A 24,306-nucleotide genomic window follows, 5' to 3' on the forward strand; every position below is an offset into this window, starting at 1 on the left:
TAGGTGCCGATGTTTTATTAGACCAAAGATTCATTTTGCACCGGAGTTCTCCTTTAAATGATTTTTTAACATATATATATATATATTAAATGTGTCTCTGCATCTTTAATTTTTTTTATTACAGAGTATTTATTGTACAAAAAGAAATTATTATATTTTCAAAATAAGCTGAACATATAGTACAAAATTTGATAAAGTGATTGTTTCAAACTAATAACTAATATTAACTCTGACTTATCTATTATTTTAGCTAAAGTATTTGTATAAATAATTTATGTATGTATTACCCCATGTGGGGTAAAGGCCCACCTTGACACCTCATACATTAATAAGATTTTTAAACAAACAAAAAAACAAGTTTTATGATTTATTTTCACACAAAATCAATGTTCATCTATCAATGTTTAATAAAAACATATTTTTTTCTGTAATCCTACACTATGGGGCTAATTTTCCCCAGGGTGTACTTTTAGCCCCGTTGTACCCTTTAATCCAGCCCAAGACATCATACAACTGACGGTTTTGACCATACGTCAACATCCACCCTTTCAGGGTACCCTTAAACGTCGGTTAGATGACGTTATCTAACCTTAACCCTACCCCAGACCTAAACCTACCCCGTCACCTAACTGACGTTAAAGGTAAAGCGTCAGTTGGATGACGCCCCAGGATTGTCATCTAACCGACGTTTAAGGGTACCCTAAAATGGCGGATGTTGACGTATGGTCAAAAGAGTCAGTTGTATGACGTCTTGGGATGAGACTGTGTTATTTAATCAATTGGGCAGCTGTCGATAAACTGATATTGAGGCAGTTAGAGATTACAAAGGGTTCTGTCTGAATAGACATCTCAGACTAACCATAGAGAGGAAGAAGGTCACTGGGTGCCAGATATTTCTTCATAATAGCCAGTAAATGCCAAGTTTGTTTGTATTATATTTTTGTACAGGGAGTAATCCACTTCAGTGAATTTTCAACCTACAGACCTTTATTGGGCCTGCATAGGGATTTGAAGCAGGAAACCAGAGCTAATGCCTACACTAACTTCAAACACATGCCAGGAGCTCTTTAAATGTCGGGTGGGCAGGAGTGGGGCTCATGTTATGGGGGCAGAAGGAAGAGAGATGAACCTGGAAGTGCTGAGTTCAGAGAGAGAGAGATAGATGTCTGCTTCTGCTTATCTGGAAGGCTGTAGATGGTCATATCTACAAACCTAAAACAGAACAGACGCCCAGGGGTGTTACTGTACGATTCAAGGGTCAGCCAACAAGCGCAATGCAAGAGTGCACAACTAGTACATCTTCCTCCTATAAGTACTGATCCAAAAATGCATATATGCTAAAATAGCATATGTTGTTAATAACAGACTCATTTCCATCATCTTTAGTGACCCATTTTGGCCGCTACGTGAGTCTATCCAGTGATGTTTGGAGTAAATGGAGACAAGATTGTCATAGCAGGTCATTATGGAACTTGGCAGATATCGAAATGTCTAAATGTCCTTGCCTTGAATGACTCATTCGGATGTAAAGAGGGAGTGAAAGGATAGAAGGCTAAATTGTGTGTACTTGGATCGATTGTCTGCAGCTGTTTAACTCTGTACACACACCATAAGGTCAAAACGCTCTGGGTTTATATTTAAATATCAACTGACACTAACAACACACATCATATGCATTACAAGGATAAACGTGCCCATGTTAACCGATACGTCAACGGCCCTGCCGACTGAACTGATATAGTCTTTGAATTGGGTACGCACACATGCCATGTCCTTTGGACGTATTGCACTGGCTGTTAAGTTGAAGTACAGACTACCAGAAAGCCTCGAAAAGCCACAGCCACCCTCACTTTGCTTCAACACCAACCAAAAAAAAAAAAAAAAAACAGCTCAGAAATGCCGAACTGCCCCCTCCATTTGTTAAAGAGAAACTTTTCTCCCCTTAAGGAGGCCAAACTATTTTTATTGGCTTCAGATCCTAACAGAATGCATGTATGGAGGTTTTTGGCCAGAGGGAAGGCGATCCCTCAGAAATGCGCCATACGTCTGTATGCGGCAAATGTTTCTGCTCCATAAACTTTAGCAGCTATGTCTGACAGTCAGCACTGGAGCAATGCCTGCTGTGATGATGGGAATATTCATGCTGTGGCATCCTCACGTCTTCCACACACAGATGACAGGTCTGGACGCATTTCAAGAACTGCAGTGTAAGAAAAGAAAGATACAACGCAATTAGTACAGTGCTCATTTGAACATGTGCTAAATAAACATAAAATGAACAGATACTCTGTTAGGGGCAAATTAAACTAAATATATATGATCAACTAGTTGCAAAAATGCTAATAATTTGCAATAATGAACACATTTTCTTGTTTGTTATGGTTGATCTTCACTGTCACTCAGCACATTCTGTTCACACTGCAGCTTTTATCTTGATGATTAAGAGATTAATAATAATTTTAGGCTTTGGGCCATGTGTCTTTTTTATAGTTACCAGACTTGTTTTTTGTCAGAGAAATAAAAGAAAAAACAATCAAACACATGAAACAAAAACATGTTTTGCCCTCAAGCGACGAGAGAACTGTTTTCACCATATAGATATATTCAATATTTCTTGGCACAATTTCTTTTAGTAGCACTTTAGAATTCTGTTTAGTCCTTAATGAATAGCTACACATGGACAAACGTGGTTCGCTCAGTTGAATGAGGTATAGTTCACTATTAGCTAATCACTATTTTTTCATTCCTCCCTGAGGACTTAAAAGAACTACTATACAGGCTCATAATTAATGTAAATAATGCATACTTTATCATTAATTCTAAAGTTAAGATCATGTTAACCCACTAGTAATGACTCATGTATTACCAAATCCTTCAGAAGGAATTTCGAATTATTTGGAACAGTATTTTAAAGTGAAAAACATGGTAACTCCGTAGTAATGACTGAAGTCATTGTACGCTTTTGAGGTTTTTGTAAGGTTGTTGATTAGCTAATAGTGACCTAGTTCATTCCACTGAGCTCTACTTAATTAGTTAATCAGAGTATCTAGAATGTTAATATTGCTTTACTCATTTGTTCCTGTGTAGTTATTCATTAATGTTAGAAGAGTTCTTTTTTTATTCTATTTTCATGCTTTTTTAAATTCTTGCACAACTAGTTATGATTTTCATATTATTATAAATAAATCTTCACTACCTTATTCTTATGATTGGTTGGTTATCTTCCTTTATCAAAAAGAAAATAAAGACAGAGCATTTATAGGAGACATGTCACGACTAGAGAGGGTGGGGAAGGGCGTAGGCTATTGAGAATCCCACAATGTCTTTCTTTCCTTGCCAGCAGCACTGTTTATGAAAGTGTGTTTGGATTGCCCTCCCTTGTGTGAACAGTTTGTGCAGCTAAATCATGTTTTATCTTTATCGTATAAAGTTTGGATGGACACTTCCTGTTGATTGTTTAATACTTCCCATGTGCCAGTACACCGAAGGCATATTTGTTTGCTGACGGAAATGCCAGTTTTGATGAATGTATTAGTTGTACCATGGATTAGTGTTTATGCAAAGTACATTTCAGCTGCCTATGAGAAAAACTGACTCTGTGAACACAGTCTGAACAATGGCAAATGAATCATGCACTGTACTTGAACATACTTACGCACAGTGTAATTCACTTCCACTTTGTCAGTAATGGCAGAATTCCTTTCCTTTAAGATTTTCTTCAACTCCCACAGTTAGATTCACATGACCACATAATTCCACCACAAAGGTCAAGAGATCATGGGTCAGGTCACCTCCCTCCATTTGCGGGTCCCACTTGCCAGTTAGAATGCCCAGTCTCTTTATTAATAGGCTTACAATGAAACCCACAAGGTTGAACCACAAGACCGGATATATGCGGTCCACAGAGGCATCAAGATGTGAGGCTAAAAAAGCACATCTGTCACACTTTGTGTGTGTGTGTGGCTTTCCTTTAACATAGATTTTGCCTTAATCTACTAAAAACACTTCAAAAATGTCAGATCAGAGCACAGACTGAGCCCTTCCCGACAGCATATTCCATACCTGAACAATTCTCTTCTGTTTTTCCAAGAGAGATGTAGGAAAAAACATATATATTTTCTTTTGTTCTCAGATTTCTGTGAAATAATCTATGGTTGCTGCTTGTAGGTTTTCACATATTGTAAAACACTTTAATCAGACCTCTTCATAAAACTACAAAGTTATAAATTAATAAAAAATAATAATAAAAACCCCCTTAAACATCGTGTTAATACAAGCAAGTGGTTCATTTGTTTTTACTACATGAGGCATTTTCATGGAAATAAATATTTAGCTATTTTCAAAAAGTTTAGCTTTGATATCTATATTCTCATTAACGTCAGTCTTAAAAGTTTCCATGCCTTCCATTTCACCACAGCTGCCTGTACAAAGTGAAAGTTTTGACAATGATTTATTTTGCTAACTTGACCTTCATGGATGAATGCAATTTAGAATTCAGAATGCCTTTTTCCCATGCAATTGCCATTTTTATGAGCAATTTTTTGACTGACCCACCCATTATTTGAGACTATGGCTGTTACATTACTATCAACCCAAAACATGAAGTCATACCCTCCCAAAAATTAAACTGCCCCGAAATGACCCAGAAAATGTAATGCAGGTTAAACATATAAACCTCTTCTAGACAAGACAAATGTCATTACGATAAATAAGTGGGATAAAACATCAGATGTGATTGTGTCAGATGTGTCTGACTGTGTTTTCTGACATGTCCTGGTGATCACTCAGGCCAGAAGGGTCTTCCTGTGAAAGCTCTTGGGCCAGTTGGCGTAAGACAATGATGTGGGCAATGTGTGTCTTGAGCAGCAACTTCAGCTCGTCCTCACTGCTCCCCAAGACGCTCACTCCGTTTACTTCCACCAGCCTAAAACAGAGACACACACACACCTCAGAAAAATAACACTGATGGCATTGCTAACAGGGACATTACGTAACTGTTCTTTAAAGGGGTAATTTGGTTCCATTGGAAAGATAAGGCAAAACAGTCTACCGGTCACAGTGTCTGGTTTGTGTTTCCCTGGGTAACCACCAGAGGTCCTCTTCCACCACTCATACTACATTTCCCATCATCCTGTTCTGTGACTCATTGATCATTGCACATTCCTGTTCCCTTCACCGTGTTAGTATCTATGTGTATGTATACCCTGTTTGTCAGTGTTTGTCACAGAGTCCAGAATCTGAAGTTCTGGTTTGCTGCTTTCTTGTTTATGTTCTTGTGTTTGGACTGACTATTTGGATTTTGACCCTTGCCTGGACTGGTTTTGTGAGTACGGATTACCCTAATAAAATACTGCATTTGGATCTCACCATTTCCTGTGTGTGTATCGTGACAGTACCAACTTAGTAATTGGAAAACAAATATGTAGTTTACAGTTTTCGATTAATGGGAGACCATGGTGTCATGGTCCGGTTGCAATAAAGTTGAGAAAGGATCAAATTGCAGCAGTGTGGATATTTATTTTGAGGGAGGGTAGGCCATTTCGGAGCATCTGGTGATTGTAAGCTAGCTTTGAAAGCATTAGATCCCACCTTCCCTTCAGAGTGTCTCCAAAGTCACGCATCGTCCAAAACACACGAGACGCCGTTAAATTACATGATGTCATGTTTCAAAAGCTACATACAATACATAGAATATACAATCCAATATTATCCCCACAAAGTTGCCAACATCCGAAATCTTTGTCTTTGTGAGGAAATATTTTGGTCCCCATGAGGAAAACAATCATACTAAGTGATGTTTTTTTGAAAATCTAAAAATGCAGAAAGCTTTCTGTGATGGGTGGGATTAGGGGTCCTAATATAAATTTGAACACATTATGTCTATGGAATCTCCCTATAAAACATGAAAACGTGTGTGTGTGTGTGTGTGTGAGTGAGAAACCTCTTATAACTATTGCAATATTTTTGCATTGCTGAAAACTAAATAAGAGGTAAAAAAAAAAAAAAACTTTACACATTGTGGTTCCAATAGTTAGCGTTTCTAATAAGTTATAAGAACACACCACGCGTGAAATTAAATCTCCAGAATCTTAATGGAAACTGATTTTAAGCCTGTTAAATTTTGTGCACTCATTAGATTTTACTTAAAGCACTGTGTTTCTGAAAATAGAAAAGTGACGTTGGCCTTTATGTTCATTTACTGACTGTGAAAAGAATCTTGCCAAAGGTTTGGCAATTAGCTACCAAACACATGCAGTTACTCAGATCCACATCTTCCAGAGGGTGCATATGCAAATTTTTATTACTGTATGTTTTTCCTCCCCCCTCCCTCTGGTCCTCATCCATCCTCCACTTAATTATAACTTGAATTTTATTTGTGTTTATGTACATGTGTTTGCATGCATAAGGTTATTATGTTCTGCAAAACCCAGCTCAAAAATGTAATACTTAACTAGGTATTATTCATGTTTGTATCTGTTCCTTGTGCATAGCCACCCACATTTTACATTTCAGTGTTTTCCTGTTATGCTCCCTGTCTCCTACAAATTTCCATAGCAACAGGGGAAAAACACACAAGCTGATGGAACCTCTGTGATCCTCTCTTCTCTTAAAGGCTGGAAAATTTGGGATGTTTCTTGGCATGTTTTATGAAAGGCCAATTAGAGGCTTAATTCATCAAAACATCCATTACACTGAGCTGACCTCTTTGATCTCACATTCTTTAGTATTTCAGTTGTTTTAGGACTATGACCCAAAGGTTATACTTGGTGGAAATCATAAAAAAAATAGACTGCACAAAAATGCTGTTCCAATTTCCATTTTAGGGTGAACTGGTTCCTTTAAATGTTTCAATAACATTTTGGTGCAGGCAAAAGAAAGCTTGAAGACATGGTAAAAAAATAATCAAATAGACATTCTTAAAATATTTTAATATCAATTACCTGTCATTCCGACAGAGACTAGCACCCTCAGTGTGTACCACCATCAATCCCTGGCCCTCTACACAGTGTGCAGAGAAACCATAATGACCGTCTGAGTCTGCTTTCACTTGGGTGGCCACCAGCATGACAGGAGACTGCAAAGAGACTAGCTGAGTCAGAGTAGGAGTCTTTATTTCAGCTTTCTCCTGCAGGAAAAAAAGAAGAAGAAAATTGCTGAAATGGCATCAGTGAATATCTGGATGCTCTCCTCAATGAGACACTGCTCTCATTTTATAGATAGAGTTTTATGGATCTGTCCTTGAAAAGGTGTGAAGTGTTAAAGAAAAGAAAATTGGCTTGATTATTTGTGGAGTAAGCAGAATTTTAAGTAGCGTTTTTGTCACACAGGTGTTTCCCTCCTTGCATTTAAATGCATATAGGGGCCAAAACGTGTCATGACTAATGATTTCATCACTGGTATATAACAAATAGCTGAGACAAAGACTGAATACAGGAAGTGAGTGAATAGATAGATGCAAAGTGATCAGGTTTCTCTGAACAAGCAGCAGAAAAGTCGAGGTGAGGGCTTGAGTCTCCTGGCGTGTGAAAGCCCTGCGGCCAAGACTACTGAGCCTCTCCCCAGACATGGGCACCAGACGGATCGCTCACACAGGAAACCCCCCTGCAGAAATGCTTAGGAGCCCTGATCAACCCACTGTTTGGATTCCCTAGGGCAGGACGCATAGCTCAGGCCTCACTCAATTATTTAAGAGAAGCAAAAAAGGGAAGGTACTTAAGAATTAATCATTTCAGTCCACTTTCATTTGCTCGTAATGTCGTCCAGCCTTCATACTAACCTAGTGATGGAGTGAGGTGAGGGAACAGATACTGGACACAGAGCAAACAGAAACTAGAGAGCAAGCTGAACAATGGAAATACAGATTATAACTTGGCAACTGTCTTTTAAACCGTAGATGTTTGGGAAGAACAAGAACAATTGGTTGAGAAACGGGCACACCTTCAGAAATCCCCTAACTCTTATGAGATGGGAGAGGAAGTCGTGCCAAGCCCCGGATTGTAGGATTGTGTTTCGCATGAGAAAGGATTTCGGACTCAGTTAGAAAAGTGTGGCTGGTATTAATGATATAAGTGAGGCACTGTCAGTTACAATAAAGGATTCGCAGGGCCCTGGAAGGTAGTGTTGCATGCAGTAAAATGGCAACCTCAAAATGGACTATAAATCCCAACCAGAGCCAAAAGCTGCCACAACTATTAGCCACTGGGCCTTTTAGCCGCCAGTGCAGCTCAACACAGTGACCACCAAGACTTGGGAAAGAGGGACCAATCAAAGTGAGCCCAACTACTGGGAGCTCTCGTGCTTGGCCACAATCACAGTATCTCCACAACCTTTTCCCACCAGAATAGTGAAACCTAATCTGGGTCTGCAACCACTACTACATCTCTGGCCTGAAGGGGAATGAAATGTAATTCAATTGGAATACGAAAAAGGGAAGGTTAGAAAAGATTTGGGCCATATTATTTAGAGGGGTTTTCCCTCAAATCCTTGAATTTCTGCTCTAGACCCCACGTTAGCAGCCATGTGTTATTTTTCGCTCTATTTTAACAACTCGGCCCTCCCTCTTCCCGTCTTTTTTTGATGCACTGCAGTCGCGACGGATTGCAGAGATTAGAGGCGATGATGAAATATTTCCTTATTGTCAGATAATCTAGGGAAAATAAATGTCAGACTGCTCCTTATTAGGGCCAAGGCTTGTATTAGTTCCCAGACTGCTCTGTGGCCTGACCTGCGCCTTTCCCCTGATTAGGTCATATGATAAACATTAGCGGCACTACCTCTTTCCCACCAACTCAGCACCTAAAGACTGTAGCCTGAGGGCGGCAACGTGACACGCTCTTTTCTTACAAAGTCCCGGTCGGCATGTGTCCTTTCATGGCACCTCGTTAGGTTTCTACCGATGAGATGAAAGAGCCGCTTTAAAGGAGAATGAAGGTGGGAAAGAATCACCGCTATGGCCACAACACGGATAGTTTTACACTAGTGTTTGGTGTCATCCTGGCTTTTGAAAAAAAAAAAAATGAGTGGTGTTGGTGGCAATGGCTCACTGTTGTGGTGACTGTCATTGTGAAACGCCATGGGAAGCAAGAGAAGTTTTAAAGATGGCAACATTAAAAAGTATATATTACACATTATGAGAAAAGCCGATTAACTGCATTCATTTTTTCCCAAGTGTTTTTGTATGTCCAACAAAGTGCTTGCATATTGGGAAAAACCAAGACTGTAATGCTCACATTAGTACCATATGTTCAGCCTCATTAAAATGTGGTCTAAAATAATAACTACTGGCCTGCGTTCACATGTCAGCACTATATCATTTTATACTGAAACAGGAAACTCTGAAAACCTAGAGAAACTAGATTGGGAGTGCCAGTCTCACCTTGGCCTGGGTCTTCTCTAGAACTTCACGCAGGTGAGCCACCTGCCGATTTAGGTAGACCAGTGTGATCTCATCTTTAAACACCTGGCAATTTAGCCTCATCTTCTCCAGTAGTCGGACCTCTGAAGGCCTGAGGAGTAAACAAACACAAGCTGCTCCCTTAAGCTCTCTTAAAGGTGCACTGTGTAATTTTTAGCGGCTTTTAGTGGTGAGGTTGTGAATTGCAACCAACAGAATTTACGGTGGCCGACTGGAAATGATGTTGTCATATGGGACAGTAGAGAGTAGCCAGTTAAGCAATAAGGTTTCTATACAAAGATAAATTAAGAAATTAGTTTTACTTGATTAGTCAGTAAAACGGTGTTATTGCAAATATTATTGTTACTTTTTCATTATTGTGTCAGTGTTTTATTCACTGAATTTAGCAAGCTTCTTTGCACGAAGAACAACATAGTGACAAGGTCTATTGCATTTCTGTCAACAGATCCTCCTAAATATTACACAATGCACCTTTAAAGGAACAGTTCATCTAAAAATATAAACTCTGTAGATTTTTTTTTTTTTTTCATGAGTTCAGTCTTCAGTCTTTTCTTGACACAAATCTGCCATACAGCTTCAGAAGACTTGGAATATAACTTACAACGTATATGGACCACTTTTGTGTTACTTTTTAAGCTGTTTGATTGTTTGATTATGTATGATTATTATTGTTTGGACTTTGACGATATCTCAGAGGGGACATCATCCTATATTTCACAGAAAATCAAAAGTCATATGGGTTTGGAACAAAACAAATGATGGAAATTTTCATTTTTAGAATACTATTATTTTTGATCTGAACAGATTTCCAATGTTCTGTCACTTTATATCAAAGATTAGGCTTTTTGTTATTTTGTGGCTCAATCTTAAATAAATGTAAGTCGACTAAACCTCTTATGTTCACAGACTCAAATATCTTAGATTAATGTCATCCAAAAACCCTGATACTTGAAAGATTTGTTTGCATTTTTCCTGGGGAAATGGCCAAGCACATGAAGGACATAACGAAACAAAAAACAATAAGCCTTCAAGTTAAGTGGCTTATCAGGTAATTAATGAGGACTTGGACATATTGATTTATGATGGTATTTTCTAACACCCTTATCCATTCCTGCTTTCAATCTGTCCAGCTCGAAAAGATGTCAGAATAAATCAAACGCCGTAAATCGGAGAAAAAGCAGGAAACTACTGGGTGAGACCTACGCTGGCTTTTTCCTCAAACACCCTCTCTTTATTTGCACACCTCATAAATTAAACAGGTATGTATTCCTGTTTTGCAACAGTAACTATTTGCACATGATAAGGCTGTTCTTTATCAAAAATTCAAAAGTTTCTGTGTTCCAATGAAAAAACAACAACAACATCATGAAATATCATAAGGCCGAGTAAATGATGAAACTTTCTTTCCTACATTGTCAGAAACAAGCAGATATTTAATATGTTAAGCAAGTACGTTAAACACTGGCATAATGGTCCAATCATGAGACAGACCGGGCAGCAGTTTTCTCTGCACTTTAGGAAATTAGGAAAGATCTGTGGACTACCCATTACCATCATCCAATGCAACTTTCAGCACTGACGCCACAGAAAAATAAACTGTAACAGACTGTAAACAGAGCATCAAAATTCAGGATGTTCAGTCTCAAAAAGGAAATTACACTGAGGGCAACCAAAACCAGCTCTGATCATCAGTTCTTCCAGCCTGTCCTTCTGGAAGACGCAACACATCATTATCCATAAAGACTGATGCATTAATGAACAGTTTTTTTCCCTATCCAATTCCATGTGATAATCCCATGTAATTACTCAACTACTCTGCATTAACCTCCAGCACATTCTATTCTATTTTACAATGAGAGGATATACTTACTTATTCTTCTGCACTGGTGCTGTGTTAAGATTTTCCCTGAGTGTTTGAAGGCTCTGTCTCTTCCTCTTAAGACTGTCTTGGGCTTCACTGAGGAGCCTCTTCACTTCCAAACTGTCTGTTTGGACTGCATCCATGTCCCCCTCCATCTTCTTCAGCTCTGAACAGAAGGCCACCAGTCCATGGTAAAGCTCCTGAACCTGGTAATAACACAGACATAGATCAATTAAAAGCAATAGAGGAGAACAGGGTTAGTTGTCACATTTTTCCCTCAAGGCAGGTTTATTTTTGAAAGTCTATTTCTGTGAAGGAAAATAAGCATTTGGTTACTGGACTTTTGACTCAAAAACAGGATAGTTCATGGTGTGACAACTAACCCCAGTCTTCATTTGAATAAAATGCTGAAAAAGAAGAAGACTTTTCTGGTTTTATTTTGTCTTTCTCCAACAGGACAACAGAGAGTATTTACCTCTATGATGACGTTTTGAAGGGAGGCCACCTGTTGGTTAAGCTCTCGAATCTTGCCGGTGTTGTTTAGCAGATTTTTGCTCTTAATATTATCAGTGGTACAAATGTTATTTGGGGAACCAGGACCATCTTTCTGTGTTTTGAGAGGCAAAAGTTTAAAAAGTTTATTTTAAAGTTACGTTTGTGTGTTTTCATTTAATCCATTGAAATACTCATCTCACAACATGCAATTCTGTCTATACCTTCCTACATAAGTGAAGCTCCATTAGTCTTGTTTCTGAGCCAGGCAAATCTCCAATCTGCTGCTCAGGGGAGAACTCATCTGAAAAACGTGGAAAAATAGAGATGGTATGTAAAAGTAAATTCACTGTGTAAATTCCAGAGCACTTACAAGCCACAAGCCATATATGATTCTCTCCAAATGCAAGACTAAATGGCTAATCTTTTCCAAATAAGACAAAAGAAAAAGCCCTAAAAATAATGCAATAAATTGAGCGTAAGTCCATTTATTTTGTGTATGTGTGCATAATCCCCAAGGATACACTTATAAATCATATATTATATGATGCACATATAAATCACTATATTCATTTTTTTTAACTGCAAATAATATACAAGTATTTGCATTGACTATCAAGTGTTGGTGTCATCTTTGGTAGTGTATAAGTTAACAAATTAACAACAACAATTTGTAAAATGTCTCCAATAAGTTCTTTTGGCTAAAATGTAGATCCTCATACATATAAAAAGACGAAATTTGTAAATAATTTATTCCGTTTGGCTTTTATATACAGACCTTCATTGCTTCTTATTTTAAAGTGATCTTTGTCTTCATTAATTCCCAGCATCTTCAGGCAGGACTCCATTACCTTTCCCAAACTTGTGTCTTTGGGTGTCCTTAAGTGAACAGTACGTTCTGATGCTAAATAAAAATAGCGGACAGATTTAGGCAATTGTCAAAACCTTGAAATTAAATGTAAATATATACATATATACAGTATATTCAAATATAAGATGGGATAAAAATGCATAGGCAGAATGGTACCATTGACTGTGATTTCAATGAGATGGGAGTTCTTCTGAAATCTAGCATTTTGCTCTTTCTGTCTGTGAAAGAGAACATGACACTTTTTCAGGTCAATCTCTAAATAATGTCATTAACATAATTCCATTTTGGTAACAAGTTGTTATTACACATCGTTTTACATTCTAAAGAGAGGAAGGACGCACTACCTGAATTTGAATGAGCATCTGTTCATATTGATGCTGCTGACTTGAGGAGAAGATTTTGACTTGGTCATGGACACCAAAGCCGCTGTAAATTTCTCAACATTGTGTGGACCAACCCTTTCTTTTATGGGAAAGAAAACAAGTTCAGGTTTGCTTCCACAAACTTACAGACAAAAGTACTGAGATGTGAACTCAAACAGATCATGTTATGATTGTGCAATGGTACCCAGGAGGGAGTTGAGTCTTTGGGTGGTGGCGTTTGGTGGGTGTAACTCATGGTAGATGGCAGACAGCAGCCTCTCTCTCTCCTCCAGATTGGACAATTGAAGAATTTCAAGGGTGTGGAGATCAATCGAAGCGATGTGAGATCCACTGAACTCTGCCTCTGTAGGTTTTGATCCACCCAAAGCCACAACAGTATTATTAACATCTCTTCAAAATGTTGCTTCTGATAAATAACACTAATGGATCTCCAAAATAGATCTTTATTGGTTTGAATGTTCAACAAATAGGCACTGCAAATCATTAGCTAGAAATGGTAAAAGTCTCTGTGGTGTTGTATTAGCTAGTAAATGTTGTTTTTCCATCTCTTTTTAAGTTGATGCATGGAAATACTTCTTAATAATGATGCAATAACTTAAAAGTGCAAATGAGTAATACATAATCTAAATTCTAAAGAGTTATTGTTTTGTGGTCTAAGCATTTGTCTCTTTGAATGTATGGGGAATTAAAACATTTAAAGGGGGTGGGAAAATGACAAAAACAAATGCGCTAACTGCACTTTACCTCTAATGAAGGGCAGGCATTTCTGTAGACCAATATTACTAAACCACTGGCAGACCTCCTCCGTGTTCAGCCCTGCTAAAGTTTTGGCACTGTACCCATTAGAATCCTGCTGAACACAGACAGATACAGACAAACTCACAATACATGATACAAATTACTTTAATGTATGCATGCAGACACATTCATCAACTTGAAATAACAGTTCATGAACATAGTTCTGCAGAGTATTAACACAATGGAAGACGTATTCACACAAAAAAGACCAAGTTAGAACATTCCACCATAAAAGGCAGAAAATAGGACATTAAGAGTTGTTTTCTTTAACCATGGAGAATTTTCGGTGCTCTCATGAAACGCTGCATGAGTGTACTTGCATAAGCTGTGGATAATCTGACTACATTAAAATGTGGGTTATTTTAATGTGAAACAGCATATAGCATATATTGCAATTCTCATCTAATAATTGGTGTTAAAATATGAGTGTATGTTCACATTATGTAGGAATATACAATCTGCTACTGAATGTCTTTTGACTTACTTAGAGACTAAAATCATGAGACAACTTACATAATGTTATCATGAAAGTAACTGCATTATCATCAACCCCAAAACACAAAAAAGCAAAATAAATAAATAAATAAATGTTTCCAGAATATTTTTCTCAATCTTGCACACAAAAACAGCAAAAAATGCCAATACCTTCACTGCACTTTCTCCAGTGTGGTCCATTGATTGGGGAATGTAGGATGCTGGGAAGAGAAAAATAACATGATCACTGCCATTCTAAAAAGACTAGCTTTAATTTTTATGCTAGTTTATGATTAGTGCTAGTTTGGGGTCTTGCTTTTGGACACTACTTGCTTTTGCATACTTTTCAACCAGCAAAACTTGATGCTTGTGAAGCTTATCGACCAAAAAAGGCTTTCTGGTAACCCTAGTTAAAAGGCCAAGTGGGAATTATCTAAAACATATATCATATGAGTCATCAAAACAATAAATACAATAGGGAGAGCATACAAAGTCACATCACATCTTTACCAACAGTTATCCTTCTCTGACGTGGGGATTCTTCATCTTCAAGAATTTCACTTTGCCCTTGGCATGTGGAGTGAAAGGTGTGACTTTTCGCCACCGTCTCGTCCAAACTACAGGACCTAGTGGCTAGTTTCTGTGACAGGATGACAAAAAAAGAACATTTGCACATGTTTACTACCTTTTAAATGTATTCTGTGTGAAGTATGGATTATATTAATGTCTATTAATTAATAAACGTTTTATTTACAAAGGTAATCCTGAGTGATTTTACCTTTTGGTGGGTTAGCATACTTATCTTACTGCTCAGCGGTAGTAGCCTCAACTCTTCCTTTAGCAACTCGTGGCTGCTGGCATCCTTGTCACTCAGGTCATCTAAATGAGTAAAACAACACAAGATGTCAACACTATTAGCACATGATCCCTGAGCTGATGGGAAATAACTTTTGGATGTGGAGAAGCCCTAACTCTGTCTGGGTCATTGAGCCCATCTCTGGGAAACAAAACAAGTAGAACTTCAAGCTAACATGGGAAAAAATGGTCCCAAACTCAAGTCTGGACAATCCAGAACACCATATTTGGTGTATTGTGCTCCGTGGAACACACTTGAAAGCTTGGTTGGAATTTGTGTCAAATTAATAATGTCAGCCGGAAACAGCTACTTAATCTCTGTATGCTAGTGCTAATACTTGAGCTAATAATGTTACGGAAGGAATGAGGGCATTTCTTTTCATATACAGGCTCTGTAGCATCAGTCATTAAAACTTAATCATAAGCTTTGTCTGCACGTTCTGTAAATAAATGCAAACACACCGCAAACTGCACTGTAAGACTGTGGGATGTTGCAAAACTGGGTTGACAGTGAAAAGGACAAGTGAGGGACTGTCTGGCCAGTGGCATAGTTTAGTGAACAGTGACATGCTATGTTTTCCCACAGACAGCAGACATTCTAACATTCCCATAACCGCAATGCTTTTTAAACCCCCTCCCCTTCCTTCATAAAAAAAGCAGGAAAAACAAACAAGTACTGGGAATTGACACACTGAAATGATGGTCTTAAGTCCTATCAAAAGCCCACTGTCTGATCCCTGGTGATTCTGCATAATAGGGAATAGTATGTGTTTGGCATCGGTGCCATATTTGTACATTGCCTGAGGAATATTACTGGTGTCTTTTATAAAGTGAAATATTAAACATGTAGTAAAACATGGGTGGAGCGGCTGACCATAGAGATAGGACCATAGAAACCTATAGATTTGTCACTACTCATACTAATTACTTTCATCAAACTGGTTCTCAAACACAATATGGACAGAAGAAACTAGGGTATCACAGCCCAACAGGACAGCTTTTGAGTGAACAAGAATGTTTAAAAAGGCATTGCAAATGAGAACACAATTAGGTGACAAAGCAAGTAAAAGCACAAAAAATTCTGAAAAAAAAGCATCCTGGTTTCCATTAAAATATTTAGCAGCACAAATGCCTCGTGCTGTCATGAATCTCTAGATGGTGCATGCTGATGGGGCCTTAACCCAAATTGATGATATTCACATCATTAACTACTTGACACAAGCTGATAGGTTCATGTCACATCTGCAGCCAATGAGCTTGCTGCTCAACATTTAAAAGGCTGGTTAAACATGTAGACAGACTCTATAGCAGTTTGCAGCATGCTTTTAGAGTCTAAAACCCTCCACCTTCCCCAGCTCCACTTTTATAGACTTACTATGGGTAATTGATATATGCTATTTGTGCAGCAGTAGTGTGTATACATACTCACAGCAGCAAAATGGCATATGTATTGGCAGTAGCAAGTTCCTGTACTTGCTCTGCAGCAGCAGCGGCAGCGGCAGCAGCATTAATCAACAGCAGCAGCAATTCAGCAGGAGCAGCGTAACAGATCTATTTCGCCAAGACCAAATATATATAAACAGTGAGTTGTCATGATAGAAGTGTTTTCAACACTATAATGACAAGTGATGTTTCTGGAGTACCAAATATGCATATAAGAATGATTTCTGAAGAATCATGAAATATGGTCAACATAATTATTTCTGAAGACTTTACAGATAAACCGAGCATTTACAACAATAACTCTCTCTGTATCTGTATTTCTTTACTGGCAGAACTTAGACCTTCGGAATAGGCAACAACTGGTCCGGCACCATCATACTGAGTATTAGAGCCCCACAGGACTAGGACTTTTGTTCACCCTGATGACTCACGAATGTAGTGCCAAACACAGTACAAACCACATCATCAAGTTTGAGGATGACATTGCAGCGGTGGGCCTCATCAGCGACAATGAGTCATCATACAGAAAGGAGCTGGAGCATCTGCTGTCCAAACAACAATTTCTCTCTAAATGTTGACAAAATAAACAGAGACTTTGATTCCACAAAGTCCCGCACTGACCACCTCCCAAAGCACATCAATGGGTCTCCAAAAGAGATAGTCAGGATTGAGACGTTTCTGTGTTTGCACATCAATCGCATCACTCCAAGAAAGCATAGGACTCTCTGTGCAGTGACTGATGAGGGCAAACTTCCCCCACCCATCCTCACCACATTCTACAGAGAAATAATTGTAAGCATCCTAACAACATGGTTTGGAAATTGCAATGATTTAGACCACAAGGCCCTGCAATGCCTTGTCAAAACAGCTGAGAGAATTATTGGAAGCTCACTCTCTCCAATTTCAGACATTTACCTCAAACGGTGTGTGAACAAGACCCAGGGCATCACATAAGACCCCACATGTCTCTCCAATGAACTCTCTGCCCCCTTAAAAAAAAGCTTACGTGAGTATGGGGCCAACACAGAGAGACTTCGTAACATTTTCCCCTCCTTCAAGTTCCTCAAAGCCCTGATACTGACTCCCTCCTCAAGGATAAAGTACTGCTTCTCTGAGACCAACTGCTAAAACTACAAGTGATGCACAAAAAATTTCTGGGGAGAAGAAGATTCCCTCTCGAGCTGCGTCAATGCTGTGGGAACGCCCCTGCGTGTGTGCGTCCTGAAGCACGCAAGGAATCAGTCCAATGGAGAGACAAAGCGTTATAGGCGGGTGACGTCATTGACCAGGAGACTATTAAACACCCCAAAAACACAAGCGCAACAGTTTATGTTCCTTCAGCAAGTGCTATACAGTATGTGAATCATTGTCTCAAGTGTTTTTGTCTGTCCTTAGTTGTCACTAGGCAGGAGTTTTTATATATATATAGGGACCTGATTGCGAGCATTGCAAGCGTTTTCCCCTTAGAACGCTCCGCTTCCGCTGAGCACTCTTTGAGGAGATGAAAACAGGACGTGAGGACGTGAAAACAATGCCGACTGCTGATTGGTCAGAGAGAATCGTCACCATTAACTGCGTCATCATTGCACACGCCAGATGGAGTATCCAGAATATCCCCGCCATTTTTAAATAGTTTGGCCAGAGATAGTTACTAAACTTACTACTATTATTATGGCAACTTGGAAGAATACACCGTGGTCAAACCAGGATAGCTTGATAGGGCAACAAGGAACGAAAGGCATCGCTTTGACGACATGCTTATGTCCACAGTGTTGCAGTTCCACAGTGTGGAGGAACTCTAAACAGTTGTTTGTTTGCTTTGGACAAACCAGGAAGGGGTGTGCTGCATCTAAACTGAGGATGAGCATGTGGGTGGTCAAGACCATCTCACTTGCTTACGAATTGGCTGGTCAGCCCTCATCTTTGGCTGTTCGAGCTCACTCAACTAGGAGTATGGCTCCTTCTAAAACTCTATTGTCTGGATGGTCCTCACTGCACACATTTGTTAGGTTCTATGACTTGGACCTCAGCTCCACTCCAAGAGCGCAGGTGCTCTCGTCCTCTGTGCACTCTGATTTCACACGACGGGCTCTTGTTCTTATGGCGATGTGGGTATTAGCGTTCCCACAGTGTTGACGCAACCTTGAAAGGGAACGTCTCGGTTACGTTTGTAACCCTAGTTCCCTGAAGATGGAACAAGATGCTGCATCGTTAAGCCATACTCCCAGCATGCCTGCAATGGAAAACAGCTAGCACTTGCTTTGGCCTATCAGAAGCTGTCACGCTTGTTTTTTTGATTCCTGATTCAATACATGCTTCAGGAGGCACACGCGCAGGGGCATTCCCACAGCGCTGAGGCAGCGTCTCATTCCCTCTTCAGGCATCGATTTTAAATAAATACACATTTATCACTGACTTTCTGAATGCGATAAGACTGTGATTGTAGTTGTGCCAGACAAACAGCATTGACTTTGTGGTTAAGAAGCGATTTTGGCTAAAGTTCTTTCAGAACTGATTTTCATTAACATGTAAACTCAACTGAAATACTTTGTTTGTTGGAAACTCACTTGAAAAGTCATGAATCAGACAAGTAAACCTAAATTTAATATTGTGTCGCAAACTACTAGCCAACAATAGTACATGTTAGTATGTTATTTGTTAAAATTGTTTGTATGGCGTGCATTGTATGCATGGCGTTTCCAATACAAGCACAAGGACAAAAAAAAATTGTACAATGGAAGTCTTCAACATAATGGTAATGACTAATGTAACCCTTCACACTCGGGTCCCACTCAACCCGCGCCGAGCGGGCCTCGAATCCGGGTCTCCAGCGTGAGAGTCGGGCGCGCTAACAAGGAGGCTAAAGACTGCAGACTAGAGCGTTTGTCGCTAGAGCGCCTATTGAGATCGGGGAGTGAGGTTTACTCGCACAGCAACTACTAGCTGGCCTCCGTTACACTAACATATCAGAAACATAAATAACACTGAATAATATCAATATCCAGTCACATGCAAATCATGCCTCAAAATAGAAATCCCATACATAATTTCACTTAATGCCCACAAAAATGATGTATGAAGTCCGAACACAAATGTACATATTTCACACAACTAAAATTCAATTGTGACAATGTTTAAGAACTGTTCTGCAATACCTCAAAAAGTAGTTTTTTTTTTTTGTTCTTGATGATTGATTTGCACTGCAAACTTGATGAAATTATTACTTCTATACGGCGTTAATGAAAATAAATGTAATTTGACATGCAAGAGGAAGGGAGTGTGACTTATCAAGTGTGATTCAGTTGTGAGATTAAATTGACCTTTCAAATTCAGAATTGGTTCAACTTCATGGACTGTGTGAAACTGTCCTTTTTAAACAAACTAGATACTTACAGAAAATACAAAAGCACAAAACATAATGATTTCAAATGGGAGAAAGTGAGACAGTGTTTAGTCCCCAGAGCTAAAATGGTCTAGCAAATGATAGAAGGCTTTCAGAAACTGGGCCACTTCACACGGTCGTTGAAGTCGGCCCTCTGACAGCCTCTGGTCGTTCTAGACAGTGAACAGGAAGAGGATATGTGCAGAGCCTGTCCCGAGACTGGAGGGAAAACTCAGTAAATCCAAGGACTTAACACAGGTCAAGATCTGAGGGAGCCAAAACCAGATCTTGCTGCAGGAGAATAACATGCATTCTGTATGTGCTGCAGTCCAACTCATTCTCCTCCCTGCAAAAAAGCCAATAAATTGCGAACTGGATTAATTAAATACCACATGGCTGAAGGAGGTAGAGGTACAGATATTCAGAGGATCAGAGCGAGAGATGCCTTTGGGATCGTGGGAAGTATCTAAGTCTTTCCGCCCTGCCAGCTGTTTACCCAGTTTCCACAGGGCCCCAATGTACTGTGGACCAGTCTGAAACAGAGCACCAGAGAATACAGTGTCCTCCAAACCAAGCTCGCTGAACTTTCAGAAAAGTGCATTATGAACAAACACATTCAAGTGTTAATCATTTGAAGGCTTTACTGTAAAGCACACCTGTGTGATGTCAGCATTTATTTACAACTGTCAATGGCGTACTAACAAATAGAAGTATAACAGACACTGAGACAGACTCATTCATAGACGATCTGTGCAACTTCTTCAAATGCCTGGAGCAACCGTGTGAAGGTTTTTGACTGGAATACAATGCTTGGAAACAGGTCATATGGCTTCACGCTTAAATGTGTACAAAGGCCATCCCTCAACACAGCCCAGACACCATTGTCCTAAAAAGATTACCCATTGGTCACAAAAAAAAAAACAGTCATTTCTCTAGACCAAACAATAAACACCTTAGTTTTCGGAAAGGAGCAACAGCTCACTTCTCTAAAGGGTCTAAATATTTTTGCTGTGAGAAGTTGCTTTGTGCATGATGAGACCTGCATAGTGGCATGTCCACCCACACCCTCTGAACTGTGCCCTTTCTGCAGAAAACCACACCTGGATGAGGACATGAGTAAAATTGTCCAAAAAAAAAAAAGAATGAGTCATGAGAGGCAAGATTTCAGCATTTCAGACCAATACGTCAACGATTAACTATTCAGACCGTTTCAGATTTCTGCCACCTCTTGAAAATTGCTAAGCAGTAGGTTTTTTTTTTTGCTAAATTGCTAAGTTAAAGGTTACATACTATAGTTGTGTCACATACCAACCTCTAAATATTTGTAGACGTGCATGCGCCATAATTTTAATGCGATTAGGTAAAAAATACTCAACATTTCTGATTCCTTCTCTTTCTGGTGATAAGCTACATTCCACAAATACAGTGCACTGTAGTTGTCCATGATGTTAAAAAAAAGTCAAATTAAGCAGGTAGTATTAAACATCAAATGTTGGTATGCTCCCTCCTTAAAATGGGAATTTAACCATTAAAATTGATATTGAGAAAAGTTGATCAGTTTAATTATTGCTATTGATACCTATTTAAATATTAATATTTGATTCATTGTAGTAAAAATACACTAACTAATATTAACTAATTATAATTGCACAATTGTTACAGTAGAATATTTCAATATTAATTTGGACTCTCTTCTGTATGTCTCTTTTAAGTTTTGTACCTTATTCGTGAAAAGTGCCGTATATGACACCAGGAATATTTGTCAAGCTGCAACAATCAATCATACTTTGATGCCAGTTTTGGCAACAGTAAAACATAAAATAAATAAATAAATAATATTGACTGTTTATATAACTCTATACTATATAGAAAAAAAATACTAAATATTATATAGGCTATAGTGCTAACAAATGTGCATATGACATTTGTTAAGAATGTTAAATTTAGAAGTGACTCTTCAAAACGATCAAAACAGACTCACCCAGATTATGTTCAGTGAACTGCAGCAAACTGATTCCAGTATTGAGGCTTCCTAACAACGCAAACAAACAAGTAACTATTTCAGAATGTATCATGGTAAGAGCAAAACTACACACTTCTAACTACAATCTTGTACACGTGCCAGTGGGCTCATCGCACTGCTGACGCCTCTTACTTTTTCGTGGGTATTCAGGAAGTGGGGGTACTTGAAAGGAGCTGCGCAGGAAGGGAATTGTAGACTTGTCCATGCTATTCTTCTTGGTTGTGTCTTGAGGCTCCACCTGTGGACGTTCTTGAGTTTTGGTCTCATGGTTACCTTCAAACTCCACATCTTGGTCTACATCTTCCTCCCCTTCCTTCTCTCCTGTAGCAGCACTGCCGATACTGTCCACTCCTTCACTGCCAGAAGTTTGCTGCAGACTTTCTTCTTCTGAGTTTATTTCAAAGAACTGGTCGTCATCTATTACGTCGGAAGGTGTCGGAGGTATGAGGTTAATGACTGGTGGTGTGAGAAGACCACCATCTTCAACATTAATGCTGCCAGAACCATACAGAAGAGAGTCAACAGCAGAGTCATCCTCATTGTTCTGGATCACTCTGGACTGAAATGGTAAAGAAGAAAGTGGTGCAAGCTTCTTCTTTAGCGCTGCTCTTTGGCACACGGACACAGAACTAGCAGAGCGGCCAATAGTGATCTGTTGTGGTGGCCCGTAGCGCTTAACTTCAGCAAGGCTAAATCCAGGGTTGTCTATTCCCAAATCTTCAACAACGACATGGACATTCTCCTCTACCACGACAGGCTTGGGATTTTGTGGCTTTTCCTGACTGTACTCCAAGCAGTCATTTTCAACAGTTCGGAAGCAAGAGCAACACAGGAACCGTTCTACAATGTTGATGATGTTTTCTTGTCTGGAATGTCGGTTATCCACATGCTTTGCCATGTCCATCGCTACTTCCTCCCCACTCCCTGACCCTCTCAATCCAAGATGAGACTAAAAGTCTGTGGATCAGAAACAGAAAGCATGGCTTTTTCACCTCTATCACCTAAACCTTCACCGAAAGGAAAACAGACCCCCTAAAAGCATCAATATGCAAGACCCTCTCACCGAAACCCTTCTGAGCAATAAAAAATAAATCCTCTGTAGGTTGTTGCTTAGCAGTGGCCTGAAAGAGAATAGGATGAGGCTTTATGCTTTGGCTTCGATGAATACTTGAGATGAATGCTAGTTTCAATTAAAGGCCTTTCATATGGAAAGTACTAAGGACACAGCTCTGTCCTCAAAGAGATGTGTGAATAAAATTAAGAGCATAGCTAACCTTAAAAAAAATACAGTTTTTAGCAGTAAATGGTATAGATAACAAATTATACTAGTTTTGGGACATCTGTGAAATCTGTTCTTTCTTGTTTTGTCTGTTGTTCCGCTTAAAAAGTTGCTGCTAATGCTAAGCTATGCTGCTAATGCTAAGCTTTCTGGAACTGGTCACTAAGAATGAACATATTTGCCTGGTTCTAATGATCTTTTCCTTTGTTTTAATTAATTATTAAGGATATACACACACACACACAATGTAAAACAGTGCAAAAGTGATATCTGACCATAGGAGTGAAATATTCATAATTTGAGATACAAAGAAAAGTTAAAGTTAAATAAATAACTAAATAAATAACTACATTAAAAAAAACTATGTTCAAAATAAATGCTGTTCTTTTGAAATTTCTACTCATCAAAGAAAATAATGAATAAATGTATCACAGTTTCTACAAAAATATGAAGCAGCACACCAACTGTTTTCACCATTGATGATAATAAGAAATGTTTCTTGAGCACCAAATCAGCATATTAGAATGATTTCTGAAGAATCATTTGACACTGAAGACTGGAGTAATGATGCTGACAAAATAAAGTATTACATTTAGAGGAGCCCTTTTGTATAACCTTTATATTTTAGGGCCAATTAAATGAATGCAAGCAGAAATCATAATGTTTTAATTATCATTAATGCATTTGAGCGCAGTCGGAGCAGAAATAACTGTCAGCACTGTATCAAGCGCTCCATGCAGAAGAAAAGGTCACCATGTTCCAGTACTTTTTAAAGAGCCAGTTGTTAAGCCTGTTGATCAAAGGCTCCACTGATATTTATATATGTTTTTAAACAAAAAACATTTGTGCACAATAAGGGATGACATGGTGGGCTACAGTAACTATGTTGCATGACTAGCATCCATCACAACTATACGCCAAGACAGAATTATCGGCATTGTATTGTAGTTGTCTGCTGAATTTATAAAAATGGTAAGCAGAGCTGAGAAAAGGTTAATATACACTAACTGTTACTTGGGGGAAAAAATAA

At 38.8% G+C, this 24,306-nt stretch overlaps 1 protein-coding gene across 3 annotated transcripts; it reads right to left on the bottom strand.

The window, feature by feature from the left end:
* Positions 1-763: 763 nt before the first annotated feature.
* LOC120464051 (uncharacterized) lies at positions 764-23,111 on the bottom strand. Of its 3 annotated transcripts, none has more exons than XR_005618595.2 (17): positions 22,130-23,111; positions 21,956-22,006; positions 15,073-15,173; positions 14,805-14,934; positions 14,466-14,515; positions 13,767-13,872; positions 13,207-13,365; positions 12,984-13,101; positions 12,796-12,857; positions 12,547-12,672; positions 11,993-12,072; positions 11,752-11,883; positions 11,286-11,482; positions 9,377-9,506; positions 6,942-7,126; positions 3,656-4,924; positions 764-2,200 (listed from the first exon to the last, which is right to left on the bottom strand). XR_005618595.2 is itself a non-coding variant. In XM_039653369.2 (16 exons), exons 1-16 carry the CDS (start codon positions 22,899-22,901, stop codon positions 4,741-4,743), a joined length of 2,586 nt encoding a protein of 861 aa, XP_039509303.2. In that variant the 5' UTR covers positions 22,902-23,111; the 3' UTR covers positions 764-4,740. The 3 variants fall into 3 exon arrangements, 1 of the variants encoding a protein (XP_039509303.2); XR_005618593.2 differs by having other exon boundaries at positions 13,767-13,875; XM_039653369.2 differs by having other exon boundaries at positions 764-4,924; positions 13,767-13,875.
* Positions 23,112-24,306: the final 1,195 nt, after the last annotated feature.

The sequence above is a fragment of the Pimephales promelas genome, chromosome 11 (assembly GCF_988280905.1).
Source record: "Pimephales promelas chromosome 11, fPimPro1.hap1.1, whole genome shotgun sequence".
Lineage (NCBI taxonomy): Eukaryota > Metazoa > Chordata > Actinopteri > Cypriniformes > Leuciscidae > Pimephales > Pimephales promelas.